Raw genomic sequence first — 26962 nt, forward strand, 5'->3', positions numbered from 1 at the left:
CCTTCCGGGCCGACACATACTGGCCGAGGGGGTGGGGGACCACGAAGCCCCTCGGCGCTAACTGGACTTGAATGAACACCAGAGACCCTTCTGGACTCACAGCCGTGATCTTCCGGAGTCACATCCATCATAAATCCCAGCCTGGCCCTTTATTTCTCATTCGTCCTCCCTCCCTCATCAGTCCCTCCAAGGCTACCCCTGTCGCTCAGTGGTTCAACCCATCCGGCTGGTTTCCTTCCGCCGGCCTGGACGCCGGTGGGCACGCGCGGCCGCCCATCTGTGCACTGCGGCGGACCGGGGGCTGGTGCTGAGGTGTTGAGTTCCCTGGGGCGCCCACTCTGTTGCCAGTCTCCCTGAGCCCCTTCGCTGGGACCGCGGGGTCCCGCCTCCCACCGGTGTTGGCCGAGTGCGGCGCGTGGCGCTGGGCGGGCTCCCGCTTCTCAGCCCTGGGGCCTCGCGGGGCCCGCGAGGTAGGTGTCGCTGCCCAGGGTGCCAAGGAAGACACGGGCATGCGGGCCTTGGCGATGTGGGGCCGGCCGGCCAGGCTCCTGGAAGCCCTTTGAGAGCAGGCTAGACCACCTTCCGTGCCTCGGCGCCGGTCACGTGATCCGAATTGACGGCCTGAGCCTGTGACAAACAGGAGAGGTACCCCTCAGCGGCCGCCAGTGCGCAGGTGGAAGTACAGGTCCGGGTTGTCACGTGTCTAGTTCGAGAGAAGCTGGAGTTCCGGACGTTTACAAGAAATAAGATCGTTAAAGCCAATCGTGAAAATGAGAGGGAGACCAATAAAGAGGAAGGGGACCAGGGTGGGCAGGGAAAGGAGAAATACTGGCGACGTTGTTGACCGAATTATATTGCTATTTCGTGTGCACGTGTGAACATGTAACAACAAACCTCACTATTATGCATAACTACAATGGACCGATAAAAATATTGGAATCCAAATTCATTAAAAAGAAAAAAACACTACCAAATAAATTGCGTCCACCAGTCAGGATTATCGCTCAGGGTAGCAATTTTCAGGTCCTTATAAAGGCTATATGAAAGAAGATCTTTAATTAGGGAAGCCATCAGCTTTTTGAGAATTATCCATTTTCTTATACTGAAAACGAATGCCAGATGTGTTTCGAAAAACAGAATGAGCTGTCCTTAGAAGTAAGGTGGTCATTGTGTAAGAGGTTTATGTAGAAGCATGGGAACTTCTTGTCAGTAGTTCTTCAGTAAAAGTCAGTATACCCTAAAGGTCTCCATTAGTTCAGAGTCCTCATGATGGTGCCCACCAGGCCATGTGATGAATGTTAATATACTTAAAAATCAGGGCTGCACATCTGACGGAGTAGCTTGAAGTGGCCCGATTGGGCCACACAGTTGTGCCAGAATCCTATAATGTGCACCTTTCAAAAAGGCTAAGATTAGAAAAGAGACTTAGACTTAAAATACACCGTGCAAACATGACAATAGTGTGACACTGAGACATTATGGGTAATTTCCCTGCTTGGTTTGTTGTTGTTGTTTGTTTTTGCATTGCTTCGTATTGAACCCAGGATGACCTTGTACATGATAGGCAAGCACTCTACCCACTGAGCTACACCCCCAGTCCTCTTTGTATTGTTTTTAATTGGAATCATATAGTAGTCTTCGTGTTAGTCTTCGTAATCATATAGTAGTCTTCCTTCCTTGTTATGACTGAATAATAAAACATCGCATTGTGTGTATATATTACATTTTGTTTGTCAACTGACAGTTGATGGACACCATTTTAGTTATTTAAATAATTCTGCTATGAACATGAGTATAAAACCATCTCCTCAAGCTCCTACTTTCAATTCTTTGGGGGTATGTAACAACTGATGGATCATATGGTTTGTTAATTTTTTTGAGAAACTTTGCTTTTGTGTGTGTGCAAAACTTTCACAATGAGTTGCTAAAAGAAGAGAGTAACCCCAGATTGGTTCCTAATCTCAAAATCATGGTCAGAATATGAATTAGAGTAGCAAATGTGAATAAATGGCTCACCTATGGTTTTGATAGTCAAGAAAAATATATTACAGATCCCAGGGGACATCCTTAGTTCGGGAATGAATTGATTACCACTGTCTTAATCTTTCTATTTAGTACAGAATTTGCCTTAAAAGAGTAGAAAGGCAATCTAGAGTGATTAGCTTCAGGCTTGGATTCAGACTGTCATTTACAATCTGTGTGATCATGGACAAGTGCCTCAAACTTTGCAGAGCCTTTTTCTTCTGTCCTTTAGTATATGGATGATGATATCTACATTGCAGACTTAAATGAGGATTTTAGTCTTGCATGTAAAATGCTTATATAATAAGCCCAGTATGATAGCTAATAAGTTAATTTTATGTGTCAGCTGGACTTGATGAAGGGATGCCCAGATATATTAGATTATTTCAATGTGAGTCTGTGAGGGAATTTTTAGAAGATTAGTGTTTGAATCCACTGACTGAGTAAAGTGCATTGTTCTTCCCAAAGTGGGTGGGCCTACTCCATTGAGGGCCTGAATAGAAAATAAAAGGCGAGGGAGAAGGAGAATTTGCCCCTGTCCTTCATCTGCCCTTGGTGCTCCTGGTTCCCAGGCCTTCAGACTTGGACTGGAAACTACTCCATCTGACCTCAGTCCTTCATACTACATCACTAGCTTTCTTGAGTCTCTAGACCAAGAATTCTCTTTTTAAAAAAAAATATATATATACATATTGAGCTGCTACAGATGCTAGCCAGAAAGGGACCGAATCCTGGATGAGTGCCACAGTTACCACAGCAAGGCTAGGTAGCAACCGGAAAAAAATATCCACAAAAGCCCAAATCACTTATTAATGAAGATTTGGGGAACAAAATCATAAAGTTGTTTCCAGTGAATTTATGTTGGCTATAAATAAAAGGGGTGGGACTCACATAAAGTGAGAAAGGAAATGTGGGATAGGAGGGCATTCCATAAGGAAAAGTTCTTGTTAACTTCTGGATTGGTTGGGGTTAGTAGTCCAGAAAGTCTATCCAGAAGCCAGAGAGGTTGGTGGTGCCTGGGGTCAGCTCCCAGAGGTTTTAACTCAAGTTTTTAATATAATTCAGGAATGTAGAACATCTGTTGGATTGGGTCACTTTAAGACATCTCAAAATTTTTCTTTTCACTCTTGCAAATAACAATTTGTGGGACTCCTCAGCCTCTGTAATCACATGAGCAAGTTTCTCCTACATTTCTTTGTAGATACAGATATATCCTGTTGGTTTTGTTTCTCTGCAGAACCCTCATAGTAAATAACACTAAGTACTCAATAAAGGGCAGCTGTTGTAACTGCTGATACAAAGAGTAGCAGGACACACAAAGTGTGTGGGGCTTCGTTCTTACCTGTGAAACCATCTTAATCCAGTCACTTTCCTAGTTCTTTAAGCAACCATTTCTTGTTTCAGAAATGCTGGGTAAAGTTAAAAGTGTTTTCCCACAGTGTGAAAAAGTATTGAGCATCTACTGTGGGAAAGAAGGGCCCTCAGAAAATCCAGCCACTGAGAATCCTCCAGCCAATTTCATAGATGAAGGAACTAAAAGAAGAACAGCCTGAGCTGGGCTCAGTGGCACACAGCTGGAATTTCAGCGCTCAGGAGGCTAAGGCAGGAGAGTTCCAAGTTTGAGGTCAGCATTGGCAACTCAGCAAGACTAGAGTCTGAAAATGAATTTTTTTTAAATAAAAGAGGCTGGGATGTAGCTTAGTGGTAGAGCACTCATGAGTTCAATCCCTAGTACTAAAGGGAAAAAAAAAAAAAAAAAGCAGCCTAGACCAGAACCCAAGCCTCAGCCCTCCTGGGAAAGCTCCTCCTCCACTGCCCTCTACCTCAAGTTCAGAGTGCAGCCTGTTTATTCACCTGACAACGTGCTTATCCTGGACTTCTCAGCTTACTTATGGGACTCCAGCACAGCAGAGCATCACCAGCAACAGGTCCCCTTAATTTTATACTGGAGTGGCAGGAGAGGGATAAGGGTAGTAATTTGATTTCTATTTGTTGAGTCTTACAGCACATGTGAGGAATAGTTACTATCTGAAAGCTCAAGCTTCTTGCTAACATGGTTTTATCCTAAGAAAATCAGAAGAGAACTCAGAAGGAATATTTTTCTGCTAGCAGTGGATAAATTGATTTGGCTTTCACATGTTTTATAGTTAAATGAAGTACTTGGTACTATAGTGATAACTTTATATCTTCATACCTTTGTCTTTCCTAAACATTTTCATTTGCCAAGTTTATAAGAGGCAGATACAGCAGGGGAGTTAAAACACAGAATTTGGGGTATGACCCCCAGCTGCCACTTAGCCGTTCCGAAACAGGACAAGTGTACCTCAACTTCTGCATAAACCTCATCGATTGAATGCATGTAAAGCCTGGCATGTGCAACAAATGTGCTAGCTGTTTCAGCAGTCCTATGGCTAGGGCAGAGGTTATTCCAGCTTAACACAGGAGAAAACATGGTCAAACCATGGTAAGTCATAAAGCAGGGACCAGAGACCATGTCCCTTAGCCCTTAATCCTATGCTTGTTCTGTGACACCATGATTCCCTCCTTACACTGTTTCCATAAAGAAACAGGAAGAGGGCTGAGGGTGAACTCAGTGGCAGAGGTACGCCTAGTATACTAGATGCCCAGGGCTCAATCCTCAGCACTGTAAAAAAATAAAAGACTGCGGGTATAGCTCAGTGGTAGAGCTCTTGCCCATGGAAAGCCTTTGGTGATGCACTGTATTTCCAATATACCTTCACAGCAACACCTAGATTAACACTTGTAAATAACCAGAAACTATAACCAGCTAAGGTGACATATAAAAGAGACCATCACAGAAAACTGGGCTCTGAATTTCTGTCAGACACATTTTGAGAACTTGAGGAAATACTGCCCATTTCCTTACATCCTCAATCTTAACACCTGGACAGCAACAATAATTAGAACTTGATTTCATAATAATATATTCACCTAGGTTTGGTTGCTTAAACACAAAGCAATTCATTTTGAACCAAATTTTCCTAAAATGTCCTGTAAATAGTCCAATATTCCAGTAATATAATTAGTAGTCATTTATAATTAGTGGCTCTCAGAGTTAACACACTTCTACTTCACACAGTGTACTCTATTCGGTCTCACCAATCACTGCACAACATTTAAGGAACTCGTGGGTCTAGTGCTATTTGTGGGATGATGAAATCTTTGTTAAACAATCTTTCTTTGTACACATTTATGAGTATCATCTGGGTTTATCTTCTTAGAAGTGAAATTACAGGAAGAAAGATTATGAAGTCTGTAAGACTTTAAATGTCTACAAATAATTCTTCAGGCTGCTAAATTATCTCCTTTTACTTGACAACATTTATAAACATCATTTGAGAAGTGCAAAAGCCAATGCAGTCATTTCCTAAAGTACTTATAAGCTGCGTAGTATATTTGTCTTAAAATGGAAATAATTATGAATTTACCTTCATAAATGTAAGATGCTCATTTCTCTATTTGTTATAGATACACCCCAGAGTTTGCATTTTTTTATGGTGAGCCACTGACATGGGACACTTGACTTTCACTGATGGCTTTCATTTGCCTTTGCAAGTGATATCAACTGCTAACATGCCCTCCCTTGGCCTTATCAGTGACAGGGGTCTTCAGGAAGAGCAAGCCCATTAACGCCAAGTCACTGTGTGGGCAGAACAGATCTCTCCAGCGAGCAGTTAATCACCTCCTTTTCATGCTGCCCCCATCTAGTCTTGCTTAGGGAAATTCTTTGAGATCCAAGTAAGATCTCTTCCCTTATTTTGTCTTAGTGCCCATAAGGAGCACCAGGCAATAATGAAGGTTCTTTTACTGAAAGATGCAAAGGAGGACGATTGTGGCCAGGATCCATACATCAGGGTAAGTGGCCCAAGATTCATTGTCCCCTAAACTGGAGATTTCTTGCTAAAGGAATCAAGGGCCTGGAGCTGGGGTGGTGGAGGGGAGCTGCTAACACTCATACTTGACACAGAATAAAGTTAATGATACTATCCATTCCCTTTATTTCAGAATAGCCCCTGCCAATCCAGAACTATTTTTTCATTTGCAGGAATTAGCATTGTATGGACTTGAAGCCACATTGATCCCTGTTTTATCCTTTGAGTTTTTATCTCTTCCAAGTTTTTCTGAGAAGGTAAGACTTGTCTTGTCTGAACTCCCTGTTAGTGTTTGGTCTCTAGAAACTGGCCAGCCTGAGCCATTTTCCTAGGCCCTTATTCTACCACCAGATTTGAACACAAGGACGGCACACCGGGCTCCAGGAGGCTTCGTCCTGGGCTTCTCTCACCAAGCCTCCCCTGGCTCCTCTAGGAAGCCACCCATAACCAGAGGTAGGCCAGGAAGAACAGGGCCTATGAGAGCACCATACCTTTGTGGTTCTCAGAATTCTAGAATCTTCTGTTCATATTCTCCTCTGAAAGACCTCTATATAGCAGACCAGACAGGTATTTTCCCCATTTTAGAGAATGAGACCTCCAGCCGGCCAAAGATAGACCTAGAACTCAAACCCAGGGCTCTGTCTACCATTTCAGCTTTGCATCCAAGTGCAGGAGTAATAAATATTGCAGGAGACATACCCAGTAAAGTCTTCCAGATGTTTCAGATTAAAGCCTTTAGGCTGGAGATGTAGTTCAGTGGTAGAGGGGTAGCATGTACAAGGCCCTCAGGTTGATGTCCAGCACTACAAAAGACATAACAACAGATTCAGTACCCACAGTTTAAGTGATACCAGATCTGTACAACAGCCCAGTGCCTGCCTCGGAGTTAACTTTTAGTGCATTATATCACCATTACTAGTTTTAAAATTTAGGTCTTCAGTATAGGCATCACCTCCTGAATATTGCAGTTGCATTAAGACACAGATAAAGTCTGCCCTCTTCCTGCACCTCAGCCATTCCCAGGCTGGGTCCTGCCCCCTCTGCTACAATCTCCTGAGTTGCACTTGTCTGTCTCCTATACTGTGAGCTTCTTGAGGGAAGTACTATGGTAATTCACCTGTACATCCTAAAAGGCCTAGAATAGTTCCAGGCCCAGAGTAAGCCCTCAGTAAGTGTTGGGGGTGGTGGATGGGTGAAAAGAATTAGCTTGTCTGCTACTTCTGGGAAGCATTTAGAATTCTGGGTCACATAGCTCCATAGGAGATGTTGAACTTAAGCTATCATACAAAATGCCTTTATTGCTTTCTGATGTGCAGCTGTCTCATCCAGAATGTTACGGGGGACTCATTTTTACCAGCCCCAGAGCAGTGGAAGCAGTGGAATTATGTTTGAAGAAAGACAATAAAACTGAAGGTGAGGGTGGGTCTGATCTGGATTCCACTGGGCTTTTATTTACTCTGTTTCTCCCACTGAGACACTAAAGACAGAAGTAGCTGAGCCCTGAAAGAGATATGTGCAAGGTGGTGCTGGGTCCCAAATGTTTCTTGGAAGGCAGCAGACAGGGTGCCTCCGCAGCTTGCTGGGCATTTGTATCTCCTCAGAACATATGAATGCCAATTTCTTCCTCTGAAAATATGATAAATACCACTTTTCTCAAAGGAATGATGAGAAAACTTGGCAATGTATGAGAAAATCTTCAATGCCCTGTCAGGCCCTTGATGACAGGCCATCTCCTTGACCCTTCTCCCTTTCTCCTTCCCTTTCTTTCGATCAATAGTATAAAAAGGCACAGCCCTTTCACTGAATGCTGGGGTGCAGACTGAACAGCCACCTTATTCATAACTGCTGCTGAACAACCTCCTAGCTAACATGTATGGAGTGCCTGTTGTGCATCAGGCTCTGTGTGAAATACTTCAATTCATTATCTCACTGAACCCAGACAACAACCCAAGGCATACAATACCACAGTCTCACTTTAGAGCTCACAATGCAGAGGCTTGAGAGAGTGACAGCAGGGAGAGTGGTTGGCCCAGGGCTTTGGAGTGCAGTCATCCTGAGCTTGGTGAGCTCCTTGACCTCTCTGCTTGTCAGGTCTCTTGCCTTTGAGCAGGCCTAGTAGTCCTCACACCACAGTAGTACTCTTCTACTCCTCACTAGCTGGAACTTACCACTTTGTGCCACTTGCTGTCCTTGGTCTTTACCCTGTGAGGTGGATTGGTAGTTCCACTTGACAGATGAGGAACCTGAAGAACAAGGAATGCAGTGCACAATCTTAAGTTGCATGTTTGTGACTCTTGCAAGAGTCCAAGTCCCAGAGAAGGCATCCAGGAGGTTGCCTGGAATAGTCATCATGAGTCACGTGGTAATGGATTGTCATTGTCTCCACAAGCTGGGCTTGCTACAGACCTGTACACATATGGGCCTCCTGCTGAAGAGAGAGCCTGTCACTGCCCCCAGTGGGGTTTGGGGTGCCTTGTCCTACAGTTGTATTTTTCCATTTGTATGTGCTTAGAAGGAGAAAGTTATAAGAAAGGAGAAAACCCCAGAGTCCTGCAACTTTGTCATGCTTTGCAGTTTAAAAAGCATTTCCCATACATGTTTTTATTTTGATTCTCATGACAATGGTATGTGATAGGACCAATACATTAATCCCTTTTAGCTTAATGAAGAAACAGAAGATGAGGGTTGGGGGGCTGCCGACTAGCCGGGGGTCCACAGCTGCTGAAGGGGCAGAGCTAGCTCTGCAGCGAGGCTCCTCTACCCATCAGTGTGCTCACTCCATCACTGTTCTGCTGCAAACCTTGAGAAGCACTTTGTTACCCTGCTATGGATAATTTCCCAATAAATATTCTTACACTTGTAGGGTAGGAAAAAAGGTAAAACTCAATTTTGAGTTGTTGTTTAAAAAGGAATTTCCTTTGGGATATAAAAAGTAAATTCACCATAACACTGGTGAATTTAGGGGAAAATTATGCTCTTACTAGATTTTAGGACAAAAAAAAAACTATTATTTGTCTTCTTAAAATGTTTTGAAACCACAGTGGCCATATAATATGTATACATACGATCCATTTTCTTTTTGTATGTCCTTAATCCATTTTTAAAAGATCTTTCCTTGTCATAAAATGGTAGTTTACTGTATTTTTATATTGTGTTTATTAATGAAAGTGAAATTTATTATTTCTACTTTGAACCATGGGTAAATGAACCCTTTCATTTGAGATTATATTTTGTTGATCACTTTCAAATTTATTTCCCAAATAAAACATAACTATTGATTTATTAGACATTTAAGTCTAATAATAATGTCATTTTTAATGACCAGTACGTTTTCTTTAAAAGTCTAGATTTTTTAAAATTTTAATCTCATCATGCAAATTGATTCTTTAAGTTATGTTTATTTTCTAGTACATGTTAAAAAATGCTTCGGTGCCAATTGTGGAAATTGTTATTTCAAGCAGTCATATTGAAACATTTACCTAAGTGATTTTTAAAACACCCTGCAGGATATGAACAACAGGAAAATGGAATTTTAGTTTGAGATGCTGTTCTTTCACATTTGGTTATTAATAGTTTGCTTTGCTCATGAGTTTCTTCGGGTGAACAAACAACCTTGGGCAGCAATCCAAAACTTAAGCAACCTTGGGCAGCAATCCAAAACTTTGGTACTTACAAATCAAATTTAATTTAATATTTTGCAGTCTGGGAAAAGTCTCTGAAAGAAAAATGGAATGCCAAGTCAGTGTATGTGGTTGGAAATGCTACCGCTTCTCTAGGTAAGGAAGTCAGGTAAAAATAAAGTGCCCCAAATGGTTTAGCCTTCTTTATTTTTGTAAAATACATCAATTCAGTTTTTAAATGTTTTTATTTACAAAATTGCAGAAAGTTATTAATTAGTTAAATATTTAATGCTACTGATAGGGTGCAGTGAAATAAATATATTAAAACATTTCTAAGTGACATTAAAAACTGGTACATCTTTTAAGAAATTCTTGATCAGTACATATTCAAAAGTTTTATTTAAATATTCGTAAACTTTGACCCATGAATTCCATTGTGAATGTACTCAATGCCAATGAATTATTCTTTGAAGAAATGGCTAAAATAGTAATCTCCATGTAGTGGTTTATTAGTTCTCTAACACACATAGAGTGAATTGTTGAGAGTTAATATTATAACACTTTAAATATTTAGAACAATGCTGACCAGAAGCAAATAAATTAACCTATAACTTAGTTTCAAAATAGTTCATTTGTCCAAATGAGTTTAAAAATATTGGAGGAAATATTGTGGTATGAATGAAATTAGTACATTTTCCAGAGAACAAAATGAGATTAGGGACGAAATGGGTTGAAAGTTGTTAGACTAATTAGAGGTAACTCCTGGATCTTGTGTGCTGATAACTTGCCACAAGCTCAGCAAGTCAACCAGGTGAGGGACTCAGTGCTTAGTTGCCAAGGGAACCACCTCCACTCTCCATGTCAGTTCTCCAAAATAAGAAATTGCTTTTACTTTACTGTTTTTTTTTTTTTTTTTAATGAGAAGAGGAAAAAAAATAATACAGGCAGTTTCTGACTTGTGTCCTCTTATGGTTTCTGGATGTCCCCCAAAGGCTTATATGATGAAGACTTGGGTCCCCAGTGCAACAGTGTTGAGAGGTGGGGCTTTGGGGAAGCAATTGCATCTTGAGGGTTGTGACTTCAACAGTGGATTAGTCCGCTGAAGAATTAATAATCTGCGTAGACTATTGAGAGGTGGTGGAACCTAGTTGGAGGGAGTGGTTCCTTGGGGCCTATATCTTTTCCCATCCCCTTTCTCTCTGCTTTCAGGCTGACATGAACTGAGCAGCTTTTCCTCCACCACACTCTTCCACCATGAAGCTCTGCCTCACCTTAAGTCCATGGGCTGAAACTTCTGAAACCATGAGCCAAAATAAATCTTTCTTCCTCTAAGTGGTTTAGGTGTTTGGGTCACAGTGATGAAAATCTGACTAATTCATCTACCCCACTCAACTATTCCATACACATTGTAGTTATAATTTTTCCAACTTGGATTTTTATACTCTAAAGTCAGATTTCTGCACATTAGCTGATAAAGATTTTGAGCTATCACGTATCTTTCAGTTTGACTTTAGCAGCATCACTATGCATTTTGCTCTTCCATTCTGTCAAATGAAATGAAAATGAGCAAATTGTCTTGAGACCTAGAACAGCTGAGTGACTGGTCAAGTGCATGATCCAGTGCAGCCCTTCTCAGTGTTGAAATCCAGGGAGAGAAGATGTCAATATTTCTTCACAAATGTTACAACTTAACTTCAAATTTGCAGATGTAATTGCTTGAGGGAAAATATATGCTGTGTAACTTTGCATTTGGTCTGCATAAAATATCCTGAGAAGAGGTTTTAATAATTTATTTATCTTAAGTTTGTGGGTTTTTTAAAGAATCAGGGTTAGTTGGCTTGTGGGCTGATACACTGTAACTCAGCCCCTATCCCAAGGAACACCTTCCATCTGGCTGCCCAAAGGTAGGGTGCCCACCACCCTCTTCTGACTGCAGGGTTGGTGCCTGAGAGCTACATGTGGCCACTGCTGCTTGGTTTTATAAACCCAGACCAGTGACCTCCTGGGCGACAACTTTGCAATAACAATTCAGAACTCAGAAAAACATATATATTTACACTTTTTGAACACATTGTCATCTACAGTTATTAATATCATTCATGACACCTACTGTTTGGAGTTTCTGTTATCCACCAGGAACCATGCCATGGTTTCTCAAAAGAAATTCTTTAATAAATTTAAATAAAATGAAACAACTGAGCCTAAGGAGGAGGATATTATTTGCCAGGGTCACAAACAAAGAGAGTCATTGGCTGACCAGTGTGATCTGTGACAAAATTTTTCCAAAAGCACCATACCCCACTGCATCAGCATACTGATGTTTTACCACTTTAAGCCATTATATTTCTATAGATATAATTTACATTTCCATGGTTTCTCATAAATGTTGAAAAGATTTTTAACGGTCTTACCCATAACCTTGTTAATATCTTCAAATATCATTTCTTGATCAATTTCGATTTTTCACCATGGATTTCATTTTACCTTCTGATTTTCCAAATGGCACTTTTTCAGTATAGGCATCAACTGGCAGATTTCACTCCACAGGTTTACACGAGTCTAAAAAGTTTGATCCATTGTGGCAGTATCCTAATGTCTCAATTGTTAAAATATTCTACATCAGGTTTGTCCATGATTGGTGGGATTTTATTTATTTAATGCAACTTTAGATAATCTGCAGTTTCTCTGTCAGCCATTGACTGGGGAAGGCCCTTCAGATGGACTTGTTCAGGCCCAAGTGTTGGTTGAAGCACTTGAACTGAGTTGGAGCAGATCCAGCCTTTCTACACCCAGGGCTGAGGCCCTAGACCAAACACACATTCTCCGAACATTATTTGAGAGTCTTTGTAGGCTTCAGGACAGACTAAATATTCCCAGTCCTTGGCCTTGCAGACAAAGCTAGAGCCACTAACTGCTCAGACCCCCAGCTTCCTCCTCTCTCAAGTACAGGAGTAATTGTCTTGTTCACAGTGTTGTAGTAGGAATCAAATGAGCAAGTGCTGACTTTATAGACAGCAAAGTATATGTGCATTAGTATTCTAGGCATGGTTCCCATTGTCTTAGTACTTAAGGGAAAAATGTATATTGATGTCAATACAATAGTCCCCTGCACCACAGGAATATGATCCACCACCACCAATAGAAGCCTGAAAACTCAGATAGTACCCACCCTACATAGGTTATATTTTTTCCTATATGTACATACCTATAATGAAATTTAATTTATAAATTAGACAATAATGGTTAACAATAGCAAGGCATGGTGGCACATGTTTGTAATCCCAGTTACCTGGGAGGCCAAGGCAGGAGGCTCCCAGGTTAAAGGTCAGTCTAGGCAACGTAGTGGCACCCTGCCCCCAAATTTTTATAAAGTGATGAGGATGTAACTCAGTGGTAGAGTGCTTGACTAGTATGCACAAGCCCCGGGTTCAATCTCCAGTACAACAATAATCCTCCCTTGCATCTTGCAGTAAAAGAACCTTCATTATTGCCTGGCGCTCCTTAAGGACACTGTGACAGAGCAAGGGAACAGATCTGCTGTGTTAAGTTACAATCTTAGGGGAAATTCTCAGGTTTCTCTTCTGTTCCTAGGGTTTTTTAGGATTCCTTTGTGCATTGAGCCCTATAAGACCCAAACAGGGCTGGAGTTGTGGCTCAATGGTAGAGTGCTCGCCTGGCATGCATGAGGCACTGGGTTCGATCCTCAGCACCATATAAATGTAAAATAAAGATATTGTGTCCACCTAAAACTAAAAAATAAATATTAAAAAAAAAGACTCAAACATGTGGGAGACTGGGTCTGTGTTTACACTGCAGCCTGAACAGTTTACATATGCATGGCATTTTCCCCCTTTGACTCAGCAGATTTTATCATCCATAAACTAGAAGCTAATGGTATTCACACTGAAGCTCTCATTTGTTAATGGCCAGCCTTTTTGTGCTCCTAAAAGGAATACCTACACCGCTTTTCTCCAAGAAGTCCCACATTCTGGAGCACAGACAGCAATCATCATTCTCGGCAGAGTAGCCACCAGTTTGCTATCTGGAAAAGTGCCTTGGGAGGCTAGGGATGTGGCTCAAGCGGTAGCCTGCTTGCCTGGCATGCGTGCGGCCCGGGTTCGATCCTCAGCACCACGTACAAACAAAGATGTTGTGTCCGCCTAAAAACTAAGAAAAATAAATATTAAAATAATTCTCTCTCTCTCTCTCTCTCTCTGTCTCTCCCTCTCCTCTCTCTTTAAAAAAAAAATCAACTCTGCTGTTATAGCACAAAAGTAGCCAATAATAAGTAGGCAATAATAAGCAAATAAACATGGTTCTGTTGCAATAAAACTTTAAAAAAAAAAAGAAAAGAAAAGTGCCTTGGTCTTCTGCACCTTACTCAGTTCATGAATATGAGCCTCAAAAAAAAAAAAAAAAAAAAAGGACACCCCCTCACCCTAAATGACCTACATTTGTAGAGTGTGGGTCCCTGTTGTTAGATTGCTGTGAACCCCTTCCTGACCTCCCTTCCATCTCTGTCTGGGTATGTCAGCCCACAATCCCTCTCTGGATGCGGCTTGTCTTCTTCACAGATGAAGGCTGTTTAATGACTCCTGCAAAAAGCAGTAGCTCTTACATGCTCACCATCTCCTGACTGGCGGATAAGAAAACAACCTTTATTGGGCTCCTCCCAGGATGCCAGTAGTTTGCTGTCATTATCTCACTTGATCTTTGAGACAGTCCCATAGGGTTGACATTTCACCTCTTATAGATAGGCAAGTGGATTTCAGAGAAGTGAGTTAAGTCCTTACCCAAAATTTAAGGTCAGGAGTGAGGGGCATGATCTGTCCTTCATGTCTGAGTGATCCTCCTACCTGGCTTTGACAAGAGACTTTTCTTTTTGATTTGTAAAGTGCATGTCTGTATATTTGCATACTAAAAAACAACACAGAAATCAAAGGACTTCAATAACCACTTAAAGAAATGACATTTCTTTGTTGTTTTCCAGTCAGTAAAATTGGCCTGGATGTAGAAGGAGAAAACTGTGGAAATGCAGAAAAGCTGGCTGAATATATTTGTTCCAGTAAGTAGAAAAATATCACCCCAAATGAAGCCCATTTGTGTTGTTTTTGACCTTTCACAACCATCACCTAGGGAAAAATACTCCTGGTGTGTTCTCAGTAGTAATGCTGATTGACAATCAGCTTGTAAGCCACTCCCGACCATAACCTGCTATATGTGTCTGGCTGTACTAATTTGGGATTTAGTCCACTTCCTTCTATACCAAAGGACTGGAGACAACTTGAACATTACACATAATATAATATTTGACAACTGGAACAGCAGAGAGGCCATCTGTAACTTCTAAGACAGCAGAAGCTGCTGGTGCAGATGGAGACTTTTTTCCATCTTGTCCTTTCCCGTCCTCTGAGGTACTGCTTCCTTCTCTGAATTCCCTCCCACTAAAACTTGCTCCCAGGTGAAGAGCTGACTGTTTTAGAAAGCTCACTTTTGGGTAGCAGTAGGTAGACCTGGATTTAGAATGGGGCTGTTTCTAGGGATTTTGCATTTATATGAGGATTAAACTTTAACTTTAGGCCTTTGAAGGATGGCGGGGCAAAGACTTTTGTAGTGTAAGGGATGGAGAGATTGGATGTGCACATATCCTTCCTCTAGATTGCACCTCCCTTTCTCTCTTCCCATGCATCTAATCCACCCGCAGACTCAGGTTTCTCTTGCTTTATGTTATTGAAGAGGAAGCCAGGGCCTCGCTCCTCGAGATCCTAGGCTGGCAGATGTCATCCGTTCAGAACCGGTGTCTTAGTTTGGCTACTGCTACTCCTGGGATCTCTCTCTACCCACAAGCTACTTCTGACACCAGCTATGTGAGGTTTTTCCTTATGCCAAACACCAGTTCTCTAACTCTCCAGATATGAGCTGGGCACTGCCCAAAGCTAGTGCAGACCCCACAGTTAAGGGCTCAGTCTTGCAAGACTGTCCAACTGGGCTATAGATCAGAGCTTCCCACAGCTCCCTTCTCAGGCTCAGTAACTTGCTAGAATTGACTCACAGAACTCAGGGGAACACTTACGTTAACGAGTCTGTTATAAAGTATGCAAGCATACCGGTAGACAGCCAGAAAAAGGGGCACATAAAGCAAAGACCAAACACAGGTGCTTCTTCCTGGCAAGGTTGGGGGACATTACCCTTCAGCATGTGGACGTGTTCCCTGGCCCCAGAGGCTCTCCAAACCCATAGTTAGTGGGTTATAAAGGTTCCACTGTGTAGGCTTCATTGTCAGTCATGGACCATTGGTGTTTGATTCAGTCCCTGGGCCCTTTCTCTTCCTTGGAGATCAGGGTGAGGGACTGAAAATCCTCTGATTACATGGTTGGCTCCTTTGGAACCAGAATCCATTTTGAAGCTGTCTAGGGCCACCCAGAGACACCTCATTAGCTTGCTTTGGATAATGGAAGATACTCTTCTCACGCCCGGTCACTCAGGAAGTTCCAAGGGTTTTAAAAGCTGTGAACCAGGGTGAAGGCCAAATGCATATTTCCTATTACACCACAGTGTCACAGAGGGGGTGTCCAAAAGAAGGTCAAGTAAAGAAAAGAGAGGAACCAAAGGCAGGCTGCACTGTAGTTTGAGTTAGATGTTCTCCTGGGCTTGCAAAGTCCCTGCAGCCTGGCCAACTGGTTGGGCGCACCTTGGCATTTTGTGAGTAGTATCTCAAATTGTCTACTATCTTTGTTACTGAACCCAGGTTTGGAAGCTCATTATGGAAAAACTATCTCTGAGAGATGAGTGTTAGTGAGGAGGGCTTTAATCAGTGGCCAAAGAATAGAAGAGGATCAACTCCTCTATTCCTGGGAGTTGAGTTACAGATACAGAAAAGGAATAATGGGAGAGAGAGAGGGACTAATAAAGAAAAATAGGAGGAGATCTTCCAGCAACTGGGTGCCACCTCTTGTCACACCTTTCATGGTCTGATGTTTCCAGTCATGGTGGCTGGTATTGTCTTTAGCCTTGAAGTGGGGAGAGGGAGAGAGTCTAGGCAAATCTAAATCATGTTAACCCTATATTGGAGTTTTGGATGAAACATTTCTCAAGTGATCAAAGTGTTTACATGTAGTAGAATTTGACTCAAAGGTTAAAGCAGCAGAGGAGACAGACGAAATATAAAGGCAGAGATGCCAATTAACTGACACAGGCTTGGTAAACATTCTGCCCTTATCTTGGGTGATACTGGTCTGCATTCTTTGCAAAGCCTTTGTTAACTTCCTCTAATTTATCACCAGCATGTCTGGGGGCCCTGATAAATCTTCCATTTGCAATTACAATATCCAAATAAAATCCAAGTTGACTGCTAATAAGGATCTTCACCTTGGTTTTATCAAAGCATTAATGATTTTCTCTTCCAACTTTGAAGACCAATTTCAAAAGCCAAAAAATCTACTTCCAATGCTGTGGTAAACAGTCTGATTCTTAGTTATTGCTTATTTATTTTAACTATGATTTACCATGAGACAGGCACTATTGTAAGCATGTGAAACTGATAAATTATTTAATCTATTAATGTGTGGAAATCCTCTTTCTCTCCCAGGTCCTCTATTCTAATGGAAAAGCAATTATTACAAGTTAAATGGTAAAGTCTGGAGGACAGTTATAACTTGAAAAAGAAAGAAGAGGGAGAGTCAAAAGCATTACAGTCAGGCACCATGGCACACACCTGTAATCCCAGCAGCTTGAGAGCCTGAGTCAGGAGGATCGACAAGTTCAAAGCCAGCCTCAGAACCTAGTGAAGCCCTAAGCAACTTAGTGAGACCCTGTCTCAAAATAAAAAGGGCTGGAAATGTGGCTCAGTGGTTACTCACCCCTGGGTTCAATCCCGGTGCACTGCAGTTCATGTGGAATGTCCTCCTGGACTTGTAAAGACCTTGCAGCCAGGCAGGCTTGCTGGGCTCTTCTTCCATGCCCTCAACTGATCTCTGTATCCCAATTATCTGTGATCCAGGGCCCAGTGATTGCACTCTCTTGGAGGCCTGGAGATGGTCATAGTTTTACAGACAGGCACATTTTCTCCAGTGAGATGACATTATTAAAAAAACCCATCTCCTTTTGTTTGCTACCTTCAGCTTCATAACACTCTCCTAAGTTTGCAGCATTTTTGCCCTTCAGCCCTGACAACCCAGAATGCCAGGCCTCCTTTCTGTGAGAGGAAGGGAGGGCAGACTTTGGACTGTACCAGTCACCATTCTGTGTTGGCTTTTGCTATTGTGTTGGTCTCTTCAGATTGGAAACCAGCAGTTTACTATTGCATTGCCCTGTTTAGGTTGAAGACAAGTCCACAGGCCTTAAGCTTTTCCCAAAAAAGAATGGATGGTCTTTGACTCCTCAAGGGGAACTAGCTCAGGAGATTTAACTGCAGCAGATGGCCCCTCCACAACAAAGAGTTTCCCCAGGACGTACTCAGGTCTTTCTATCATGTCAGTAGGGCCAGGCCTTTACAGTGAAGCCAGCTGAGCTGATTGGACCTGTGGGAGCCCTGAGTGCCTGCAAGCCAGACTCTGGGCCAGACACCTCTAGTGATGTGAGAGAGATAAGCACTCACCTCAGGGATCCCTGCAGCCCAGCCTCCTGAGTGCCATGGAGGGACTTCCAGCCATCTAGGAATCAGAGGATAAGAATGAGCAGCTCAGTGCTCCAGTGGGCCCTTGGAGGAAATATGGCAATGGGGAGATTCTTGAATCTTCTGAAGGTCCCTTGCATGCCTTTGGGGCTAGGCTTGCTGGAAAGTTAGACTTCGTGTTTTGCTACTGGATTCCCACTGCTGCCCCATGGAGAGCCGTAACCCCCAGCATCCTGCACCCGCTGTCCCACCACATGTAGACAGGGAGGAATGCCTGGGCCCAGGTTAAGAAAACAGCTCCTGAACATGGCATCTATGTGTGGGAATCATTTCTTCACACTGGAAAAGAGAACTTAGCAGGCATCTGTGGTCAATACCTAACAATTTCCTGATTCTTTTATATTGGAACTGATATTTACAGAGTATTATAGATGAAGAAAACATCCAGCAGTAGGAAGCTGTTATACATACTGACTTAGAGTAACATACATGTTCTAGTTGCTTAGCTGCTGCTTCATGGAGATGCTGCTGGGTGGGGAGAGCTTATTTTGCTCTATTCACCAAAAAACATGTGTTCAGGGAGACCCTAAGGATATAGAAAAAATATGCAATGTCTGTTAATGACCAACACGCATTAAAATTTCTTGCATCTGGTAGACAGATGTGGGGGGAAACAGTTGATTCTACCAAAAGGCCTTTTTTTTTTCATATTTGGGGAAGATTCTGGTGTCTATAGCCCGTTAGTATTGTTGAATAGTAATGTTGCAGGTCAGCATTCAGATTGCCTGCTGTCATTGCTATTCTGCAAAGATTTTAGAGCCAAAAACGTCCTCAGTCTTTGCAAAATAGAGATGGGGTGGAGGGGCGTGGTGAGAAGCAGGATCCTTCTGAGCATCTTGTCTCTAAGCCCTTTGGGCATGTGGTCTTATGGCTGCTGGCATAGCTAGGAGAGCAGTGGACAGGAAGCCTATCTTTGCTGGAAGTGGCTACAGCACCCTGACTGCCGGTTCCCTGCTGACTCCTAAGTGTGAGCCCTGACCCATCCAAGGCCTCCTCTAGAAGTGGAAAATCATCTCAATGCCAACACCACTGATCCTTACCTTTCTGACTAAGGTAAATTGCAAACTTGTTTTCTAAATAGTGCCGACAGGCCAGGAGCCACTTCAGGACCAGAGGGAGCAGGAAGTATGTAGAATAGCAGCTTTTTTTCCTGAGGATGTTGGTTTTCTAAGCACCTTCACCACATACCTCTCATTATCTTCATATAATCGTCTTCAAGGTCAGCAAGGTAGCAGTTGCTCTTCCCACTTACAGATGCCAGAACTGAGATCCAGAAGCAGAGCTGGTCCTGGAGACCTGGACACCTTCATCCTCCCAGGAGCTGCCCTCCCCAGGCCCTGTGCACAGGCCTGCCCCCTGAATTTTTACAAAGTTTTTTAAAGTCTGGTTCTGTGTTTGCAGGAGAGTCACCAGCATTTCCTCTTCTCTTTCCCTGTGGAAACCTCAAAAGAGAAATCCTGCCAAAAATGCTGAAGGACAAAGGTGACTAAAGCACATTGACCACATCACTGGGGATAGTACCTTGAGACCAGGAGGTGCACATGGTCATGGAGAGGCAGAGCTGGGATGTAGCTGGAGCTCCTGACTCATAGTCTCTGCCAAGAGCTGTCCTTGGGCTTTGTTTCCTGGCATAAGCATCCTATCTGTGTGGAATTCATGGAGTGGCCAGAGACAATCCTGTATTGTCAAACTTACACAAACATGGGAGCAAAAGCACCTGTGTGTACAAACAAAGGCTGTAGTTTTTGGGTCTTTATCCTTTCTCGGCCTCCTCCATTGTGGGGGCTGCTCCTCAGTGTTCAGCAGGCTGCAGAGGACTAGCTGGTCCTCTTGCCCTCAGTTCTGCCTCTCAGATTCTGAGCTCTTTGTTCCAGGAGGACTGTGCTGCACTGGGAGATCCCTACCAACTGCACACTGGGTGGTAGAGGTTCCACCGTGTTCCTAGGGCAATAAAGTCTGTTTCCTTGTGTGTTTTTTTTTTTTTAATAATTTTTTAGCTGTAGATGGACATGATATCGTTTATTTATTTATTTGTTTGTTTGTTTGTTTGTTTGTGTTGTTGAGGATCAAACCCATGGCCTCACACATGCAAGGCAAGCACTGTACCACTGAGCCAAAACCCCATCTCCTGTTTGCTTGTTTTGATTGTGCCTAGGAATTCAGATGGAAAGCATAACTGTCTATCAGACGATTCCACACCCAGGAATCCAAGTGAACCTGGACAGCTACTATTCCAAGCAGGTATGTGGTATTTCCAGGGAGACACCTGGCAGGACAGCCCCCCACCCCGCCCCTATGGTGAGAGTACAGGCTGAGTGGCATGAACTTGTAGATGTTGATTGTCTACATTGTTGCAGTGTTCCCAGATAAGTGACTTTGAGGAAGTGGCCTTTCCAAGACTCCATTTTGGTCTGTGAAAGGAATAGACTTATCTAGTAAATTTGTGGAAGGATTAATAAGGAGATAATTAATAAGGAGATACTTAAGCAAACCTCTTTGTACAGCATTCAAGGTATATGCAAGCCTGAGGTGCATAGTGGCCTTGATGATGCCATTGATTTCCATCATGTGGGGGCAGAGGCTGAGCCCATGCTGGGAGAAGCCCTCTGTCGTGTCTGTACTGATTTTGGGAGGCCTAGGGCAGGAGAGTGGACAGCTCAGACTGAGTTGATTGATGTCTTTACCATTTGTATTCAGAAGACACCTCTGCTCTCCTGGGACAGGCTTCCTGATGCCTTGCCTGATTCTGGGGGTCCTGACAGGACAAACCAAATCAGAGACCATGCAGGCTGTCTGCTCCAACTAGAGGAGAGGTAGAGGTGACAGTGAGTCAGCCTGACTCAGTGCCATTGGACCACAGGCACTAGGGGCATTGTCCAGACTGCTGGGCCTGTGGGCTCTGTGGTGCCCGTGTTCTCTGGCCAGACACAGCCCTGAGGGCCAGCAGAGCAACCAAGGGGCCCTGTTCACCCACCTGTCTGATCACGGCCTGCTCTTTGAACAGTTCCTTACCAGAATTCTGCCTCTGTGGGGCAGAAAAATCACAACATAACTGTGAACTACTCCTGGTTGAAGCTGCTGGATGCCTGTGCTTGGGGTGTTGGTGCTGATGGAGCCGGGGCAGGGGCATCGTCTCCCCTCAGTCTCCTGGCAAAGGATGGGTCTTGTTTCCTCTTCCCCCAGGGTGTCCCAGCCAGCATCACGTTCTTCAGTCCCTCCGGCCTTACATACAGTCTCAAGCATATTCAAGAGTTGTCTGGTGACAGCATTGATCAAATTAAGGTATAGTTTTTCTATGGGCTTTTGGACTTTTTCAAAAGATTAGTATTTGGGGGATTTTTGTTTTTGTTTTTCCTTCTTTGCTGCTAGGATTGAATGGGTACTTTACCACTGAGATACATCCCCAGTCCTTTTTTTATTTTGAGACAGGGTATTGCTAAGATGCTGAGGGTCTCACTAAATTGCTAAGATTGGTCTTGAACTTGCTGTCCTCCTGCCTCAGCCTCTGCAGTTGCTGGGGTTACATGTGTGTGCCACAAGGCCTGGCTTGTTTTGTTTTTGAATCTTCACTGATTGTGATAAGGTTTCCATATTAAGTCACAGCACCTTGGACAGGCCTAGCAGATGCCCATCAGAGAGCTCTATAGAGTTAGGAAGGTAATACCGTTTTCTGGCTGGAGCTCTGCCAGGTCGCTAAAACTCTTTGAAACAGGGGGATAATTATCTCTTTGTGGCCTGTGTGGACATTATCTGTATAAACATTGTTCTTCCCTGCATAGCACTAGTCCGGGACTAATGAGAGTTCAAGTGAAGTCCTTAGCTTGGTGCTGAGCTTAGGCTTGGTGCAACTTTTGGCATCCTTCCCTTCCCTTTTTCTTTCCCAGCTAGCCACTAGCCATTTTGAAATAGTTACCTATTCTTTAAAAAAAAAAATCCCTTTTTCATGTCTTTTAATGTTAAGGATTTCCATTCACACTTTTTTAGGGCTGGGGTTGTGGCTCAGTGGTAGAGCACTTCCCTAGCATGTGTGAGGCACTGGGTTCAATTCTCAGCACCACCTATAAATGCATAAAATAAAGGTCCATTCACATTTTTTCGGGACTGTATTTGTTACAAATTCACAACCAATCGCAGCCCTGTGGTGTCTATAAAGGACCTGCCCTTGAATTGGCCCAAAGCGGGTTGAGGAAAGAGGCTACCAGCACCATTGAGTGCTCCCTGTCATCAGGGAAATGAGGAGCTTTATCTGCCTTTCACAGGTGCATCTTCTGTGGGGCTTCCCGACTACTTTTCCAGTTTCAAGGTGGCGTGTTAGGGTCAGAGCTGTGCCCTGCCCTCCATCTCACCGCTAGGAAGAGTCACAGTTGGAACCCAGGACGATGTGTTTCAGGCTATTAACTCAAGCTGTTTAGAGTAGGTTACTGCTGGCATCATCCATGGTAATACATCATGGTAGTCCCAGGGCTGCTGGGTGGTGGGTGAAGCTCTTCTAGGTGTAGCTCAAGAGATTCTCAAGCCAGTCCAGGCCCAGGTATCCAGGAAGATTTGGGCAATTGTCCTCATCACAGGTAAGGAAACTACGGCCCAAAGAAGCTGAACAATTTGCCCGACTCGTATCATGAATTACTAGGAGGCCCAAGACTCACATGTGGGTCCCTGAAAAGGGAAAAAAATCCTAAGTCTTGCTGTTAGAAAGAGGAAAGCAAGAAGACCCAGAAAATGCTCAGTTGGTAACTGGCACATAATGAGCACTTACGACATTGGAGTGGGCCAGTAGCTGTTCTGCGCTGGCGCAGTTCTAGTCCTCATCCCTCCATGTCATGCTGCTGCTCTCATGGACCCCGAAAATGACCCTGTCTGAGTCATGCCACGGCTTTGAGATCCTGGGCAACCTGAACGGAAAGGTGCCACAGAACTCACCCAGGCTCCTGAGGTTTGTCTGCTTCATGGGGAACCTGACATTTCCATTCACACTTTTTTAGGGCTGGGGTTGTGGCTCAGTGGTAGAGCACTTCCCTAGCACTTCACCCTCTTTCTAAACAAACCTGTTTAAAAGCACAAATGGACCCTTGAAATCTCAAGTGAAACTCAAGCTGTTTAGAGTAGGTTACTGCTGGCATCATCCAAGACCACACAGCAGCTGGGGCCTGGTGAAGGTGCCTGACTTAGATTTGGCACAGCCCATTTCTCAGCCCCTCCAGACATCCTCCAGTTCTCAGCAACCACAGTCACCTTGCAGGTCAACATATCACGTACGAGTAGTTAGATGCCACTGGGGCCATCAGCACTGCCAGTGCTGGGAAGGAGAAGTAACAGAGATGACATTGTCAACAGTTCCTGGGTTGTTCCTGAGCCATGAAGTCTGTGTGCATCTGTGGACTCCTTCATCACTAGGACTTAGCACTGGCTCACAGGCACTGAGACCTGTGGGTTGGTGGCTTGGTCTTTCTGCCTCAGCTCGGCCCCAGATATGCAAGGTATTCTTCCTCTCTCCCGAGGAAGCTTTGTGGGACCCATTGTTTGTATACAGCTCTGCACAAAATGTGGTCATCTCAAAAAGTCAAGGGGGTAACTTCTGACCTGAATCCACTACTTACAGTGACTTGGGAAGACCATACACAGGTCTGTAAATGCCACAAAGGAGTGATTTCAGAGCAGTAGGTGAGCCATTCATAACAACTACCACCAACAAACTAATCAGAGTGACTGCATTGCCTCGTTCCCACATGCCCCTCACAGTTGACTCACACGCAGCCTGTGAGGTGGCCTCTGTGACTGGAGGTCGCAGGCTGGCGGTAGCAGAGCTGGTTGGGAAGCAGGCTGCTGACTGCCACATGGAGCTGACTGACACATTCAGCTCCTATCAGTGGTCAGCGGTGGGAAGGAGCATTAGCACTGGGCTTCCCAGGGCCAGTGTGGGAAGACTGCATCTCCCATAGGGTGCTGTCCTGTGACCACTGATGCACCCACAGAGGAAAAGAGCTCAGGTGGAAAAATCACTCTGCAACCCAACTGTTGGCCACTGTTGGCCACTCTTCTGTCACAGCTGCTCTGCTGAGATGTGTTGGCTGCTTGCTGGTTTCCAGTCTCAAGCAGTTTCTTTCTCCTTTCTTATGTTTTTAACCTCTTATTGAGATGTAATTACAAACCATAGCATTCACTACTTCACTAATTCAGTATGTGTACCTTCAAAGTGTAAAAATCAGTGGTTTTGGTCTATACCGACTAAAGCTGAGCTGTGCCGTGCTGTCATTTGCTTACCCCTCATAGGCGTGATGTACCGAAAGGCGCTGGCTGAGGCTCTGTCTCTTCCCTCTTTGCAGTTTGCAGCTATTGGCCCCACCACAGCCCACGCTCTGACTGCCAAGGGCCTGCCTGTGAGCTGCACAGCAGAGAGCCCCACGCCTCAAGCGCTGGCTGCTGGCATCAGGAAGGCACTGCAGCCCCAAGGCTGCTGCTGAGTCAGCTGTGGCCCTGGCCCCATGTGTCCTTCTCCACCTGGCTTCTTCCCCATGGGGGAAGGCAACATCAGATAGCGGCTCTGGAGAAGCTGCCACCATCAAACTCCTACCTCATTCCTGAACGGAAGCACCTGGATGGGAGGTGGGGTCAGCCCGGGGCCAGTGTCAGGCCTCCTTGCATGTCATTGCCCTCCATGAAGGCCAGCTTGAAACCAGCCAGGTGCATGTGGTTCCTGGACTGTGCAAGAGCTTCCTGTGCCCAGCAGGAAGGAAATCAAATAAAGCACACTGGCTGCATGTGCCCACCGAGTGTGTGTCTCAACTCAACCTGTGTGGTTTTCAGTGCAAAGCTGTGTTCAGAGGGGGGAACAGATATGCCCACCTCCGTTGACTGACAAGCCTGGTATTAATGATAAAATTTGCTGCGTATGAAAAAAAAATGACCTTCAAGTTCCTGCTTGTGAGCTGTGGTCAACTGGGATTCAAATAGAATTTTTTTCTTTTTTCATTCAGAAATGTAACTACAGCACTGCTCAGTTAGACCAGCTGGCCCCTGGCATCTAGAGGCTGGATTTACTTAGAAATGTAGTGTCCCTAGAGAATCTATCTCCAAACTCTATTTCCACTCTTTAATACTGCCCTGTATTTGAGCTGGGTTAAGGAGACGCACATTTGTTTTCTAATAGCCTATAGTGGGAAAAGGTCACTATGCCCTTGGGATTCTTGTCTCCTTGAAAGATCAGGTTGGAATGATCTTATGCTGGGCACCTACCATGCCCCTAGGAAAGGGAAAGCTTTATGCCTGTGACAGTCCTCATAACAACCTTGGAGGGTGGGCATTGCTATCATTCCTACTTTTCTGGTGTAAAAACAGGCTCTTCAAGAGGTGAGAATACATGTTCAAGGTCATAGCTAATAAATGATTAAAAAAAGACAAATTTAAAAGACATTTATGAATGCAGCACAAGGGCCAGGACATCTCCTGTGGTTCTCCAGATCTCTAGACCTCAGTGTGACTTGACACTTCACACTTGTGACTTGATACTTGACATGGTTTGAATGTGTCCCCAAAGCTTCGTGTGTTAGGAGCTTAGTCTCCAGTATGATGGTGTGAGAGCTGATGGAACCTTCAAGAGCCAGGTCCTGGCAGGAGGTCCTTAGGCCACTGGGGTGTGCCCTCAAAAGGGGTTGCAGGACCCCACTCCCTCCCTGGCTTCCTGTCTTTGTTCCCTGCGTGGCTTCCCATCCCTGCCATTCGACTGAGGCAGTGTAGCATGAGGGTGTCCTCGTAAGAGCCTGGGCATGTGTTTGGACTTTTAGACTCCAGAACTGAGCTAAATAAACCTCTTTTATTTCTAAAGTTAGCCTGCCTCTAACATTTTGTCATATACACTTGTACAGAAATTTTGCAACGAAGGCACTGTAATGCCCCCTGGTTTTCTGCCCAGACATAGGTAGAACTGTCCCCCTTCCTGATTTGAAAGTCAAACCTAGAATAAGTTTACAATCTTCCCTTTGTCAAGGAACCCTTTTCTACAGAAGTTTCTGTTCTTGGGGAAGAACCCAGCTCCAGCAGTCCATGCTGAGGACTCTGGCAGCACTCTAAGGTCCCTCAGCAAAGGAAATCGAGGGACCAGACTCCAAGAGCCTCCATGATGCCACTTGGCATCCTTGGCTATGCAGGAGCCCACTGTGCCAAGGGCAGGCATCGAGGTCTTGAGGCTATTCTCCTGGTTTAATGTCCCCTTCTGGGACTAGAGATGGTGAAACCAACCTTAAAATATTGCAGATTTCAATGTGGCTCTACTATACAGATAAGACAAGTCTATCACTTGTGCCACAAAAGACTTACCCCGGGGATTGACGAATCCTGAACTGGATGAGATGAGGTCACGTGCAGGAGGTCAGAGCAGCACCAACTTGCCTGAAGAGCTTCTTTTTTCACTTTTGTTAGAAATACCGAGGTGCCACAAGAAATCACACACGCGTTCAAAAGTGTGCAACCCAGACAGCTGCAGTCTCCTGCTTCATGTTTCCTCCAGGACCAAAAAAATTTGTGACCTCATTCTTATAATATTTCAAATAATTTCTTGGCCATACTCCCAAGCATGGCTTTCAAGGTGTCCCAACTTGGGCTGATTAGCCTTTCCCCCATGCCTCCTGCTGCCTATGCTCAGCCACACTTGCCTGAGTGTGGCCATCCACAGCAGCACAAAGCCAACAGCATACACAGACACAAATAATTTTAAGGAACAAGACCCTTTAGGAATGAATTCCTCAAGTCTCCGATCT

The 26962-nt window shown here is 44.1% G+C and overlaps 1 protein-coding gene across 7 annotated transcripts; it reads left to right on the forward strand.

The window, feature by feature from the left end:
• Positions 1–260: 260 nt before the first annotated feature.
• Positions 261–24979, forward strand: Uros (uroporphyrinogen III synthase). Of its 7 annotated transcripts, none has more exons than XM_027930395.2 (10): positions 261–470; positions 5811–5898; positions 6049–6172; positions 7232–7328; positions 9617–9691; positions 14526–14600; positions 19611–19691; positions 20365–20450; positions 21393–21491; positions 24533–24979. In XM_027930395.2, the coding sequence occupies exons 2-10, from the start codon at positions 5858–5860 to the stop codon at positions 24668–24670; spliced, it is 816 nt and encodes a 271-aa protein (XP_027786196.2). In that variant the 5' UTR covers positions 261–470; positions 5811–5857; the 3' UTR covers positions 24671–24979. The 7 variants fall into 7 exon arrangements, with proteins under 7 accessions (XP_027786196.2, XP_027786198.2, XP_027786200.2 ...); XM_027930397.2 differs by having other exon boundaries at positions 263–470; positions 6089–6172; XM_027930400.3 differs by lacking the exon at positions 261–470 and having other exon boundaries at positions 5677–5898; positions 24480–24546.
• The last annotated feature ends 1983 nt before the right edge of the window (positions 24980–26962 follow it).

Source organism: Marmota flaviventris, chromosome 4 (assembly GCF_047511675.1).
Source record: "Marmota flaviventris isolate mMarFla1 chromosome 4, mMarFla1.hap1, whole genome shotgun sequence".
NCBI lineage: Eukaryota > Metazoa > Chordata > Mammalia > Rodentia > Sciuridae > Marmota > Marmota flaviventris.

Excerpts from the sequence above, each read along its gene's own strand:
- Uros (XM_027930395.2), top strand. The coding sequence starts at position 5,858 with ATGCAAAGGAGGACGATTGTGGCCAGGATCCATACATCAGG. Across the intron at positions 6,173-7,231 it reads TTCCAAGTTTTTCTGAGAAG|CTGTCTCATCCAGAATGTTA; the intron begins GTAAGACTTGTC and ends TCTGATGTGCAG. Across the intron at positions 14,601-19,610 it reads GGCTGAATATATTTGTTCCA|GAGAGTCACCAGCATTTCCT; the intron begins GTAAGTAGAAAA and ends CTGTGTTTGCAG.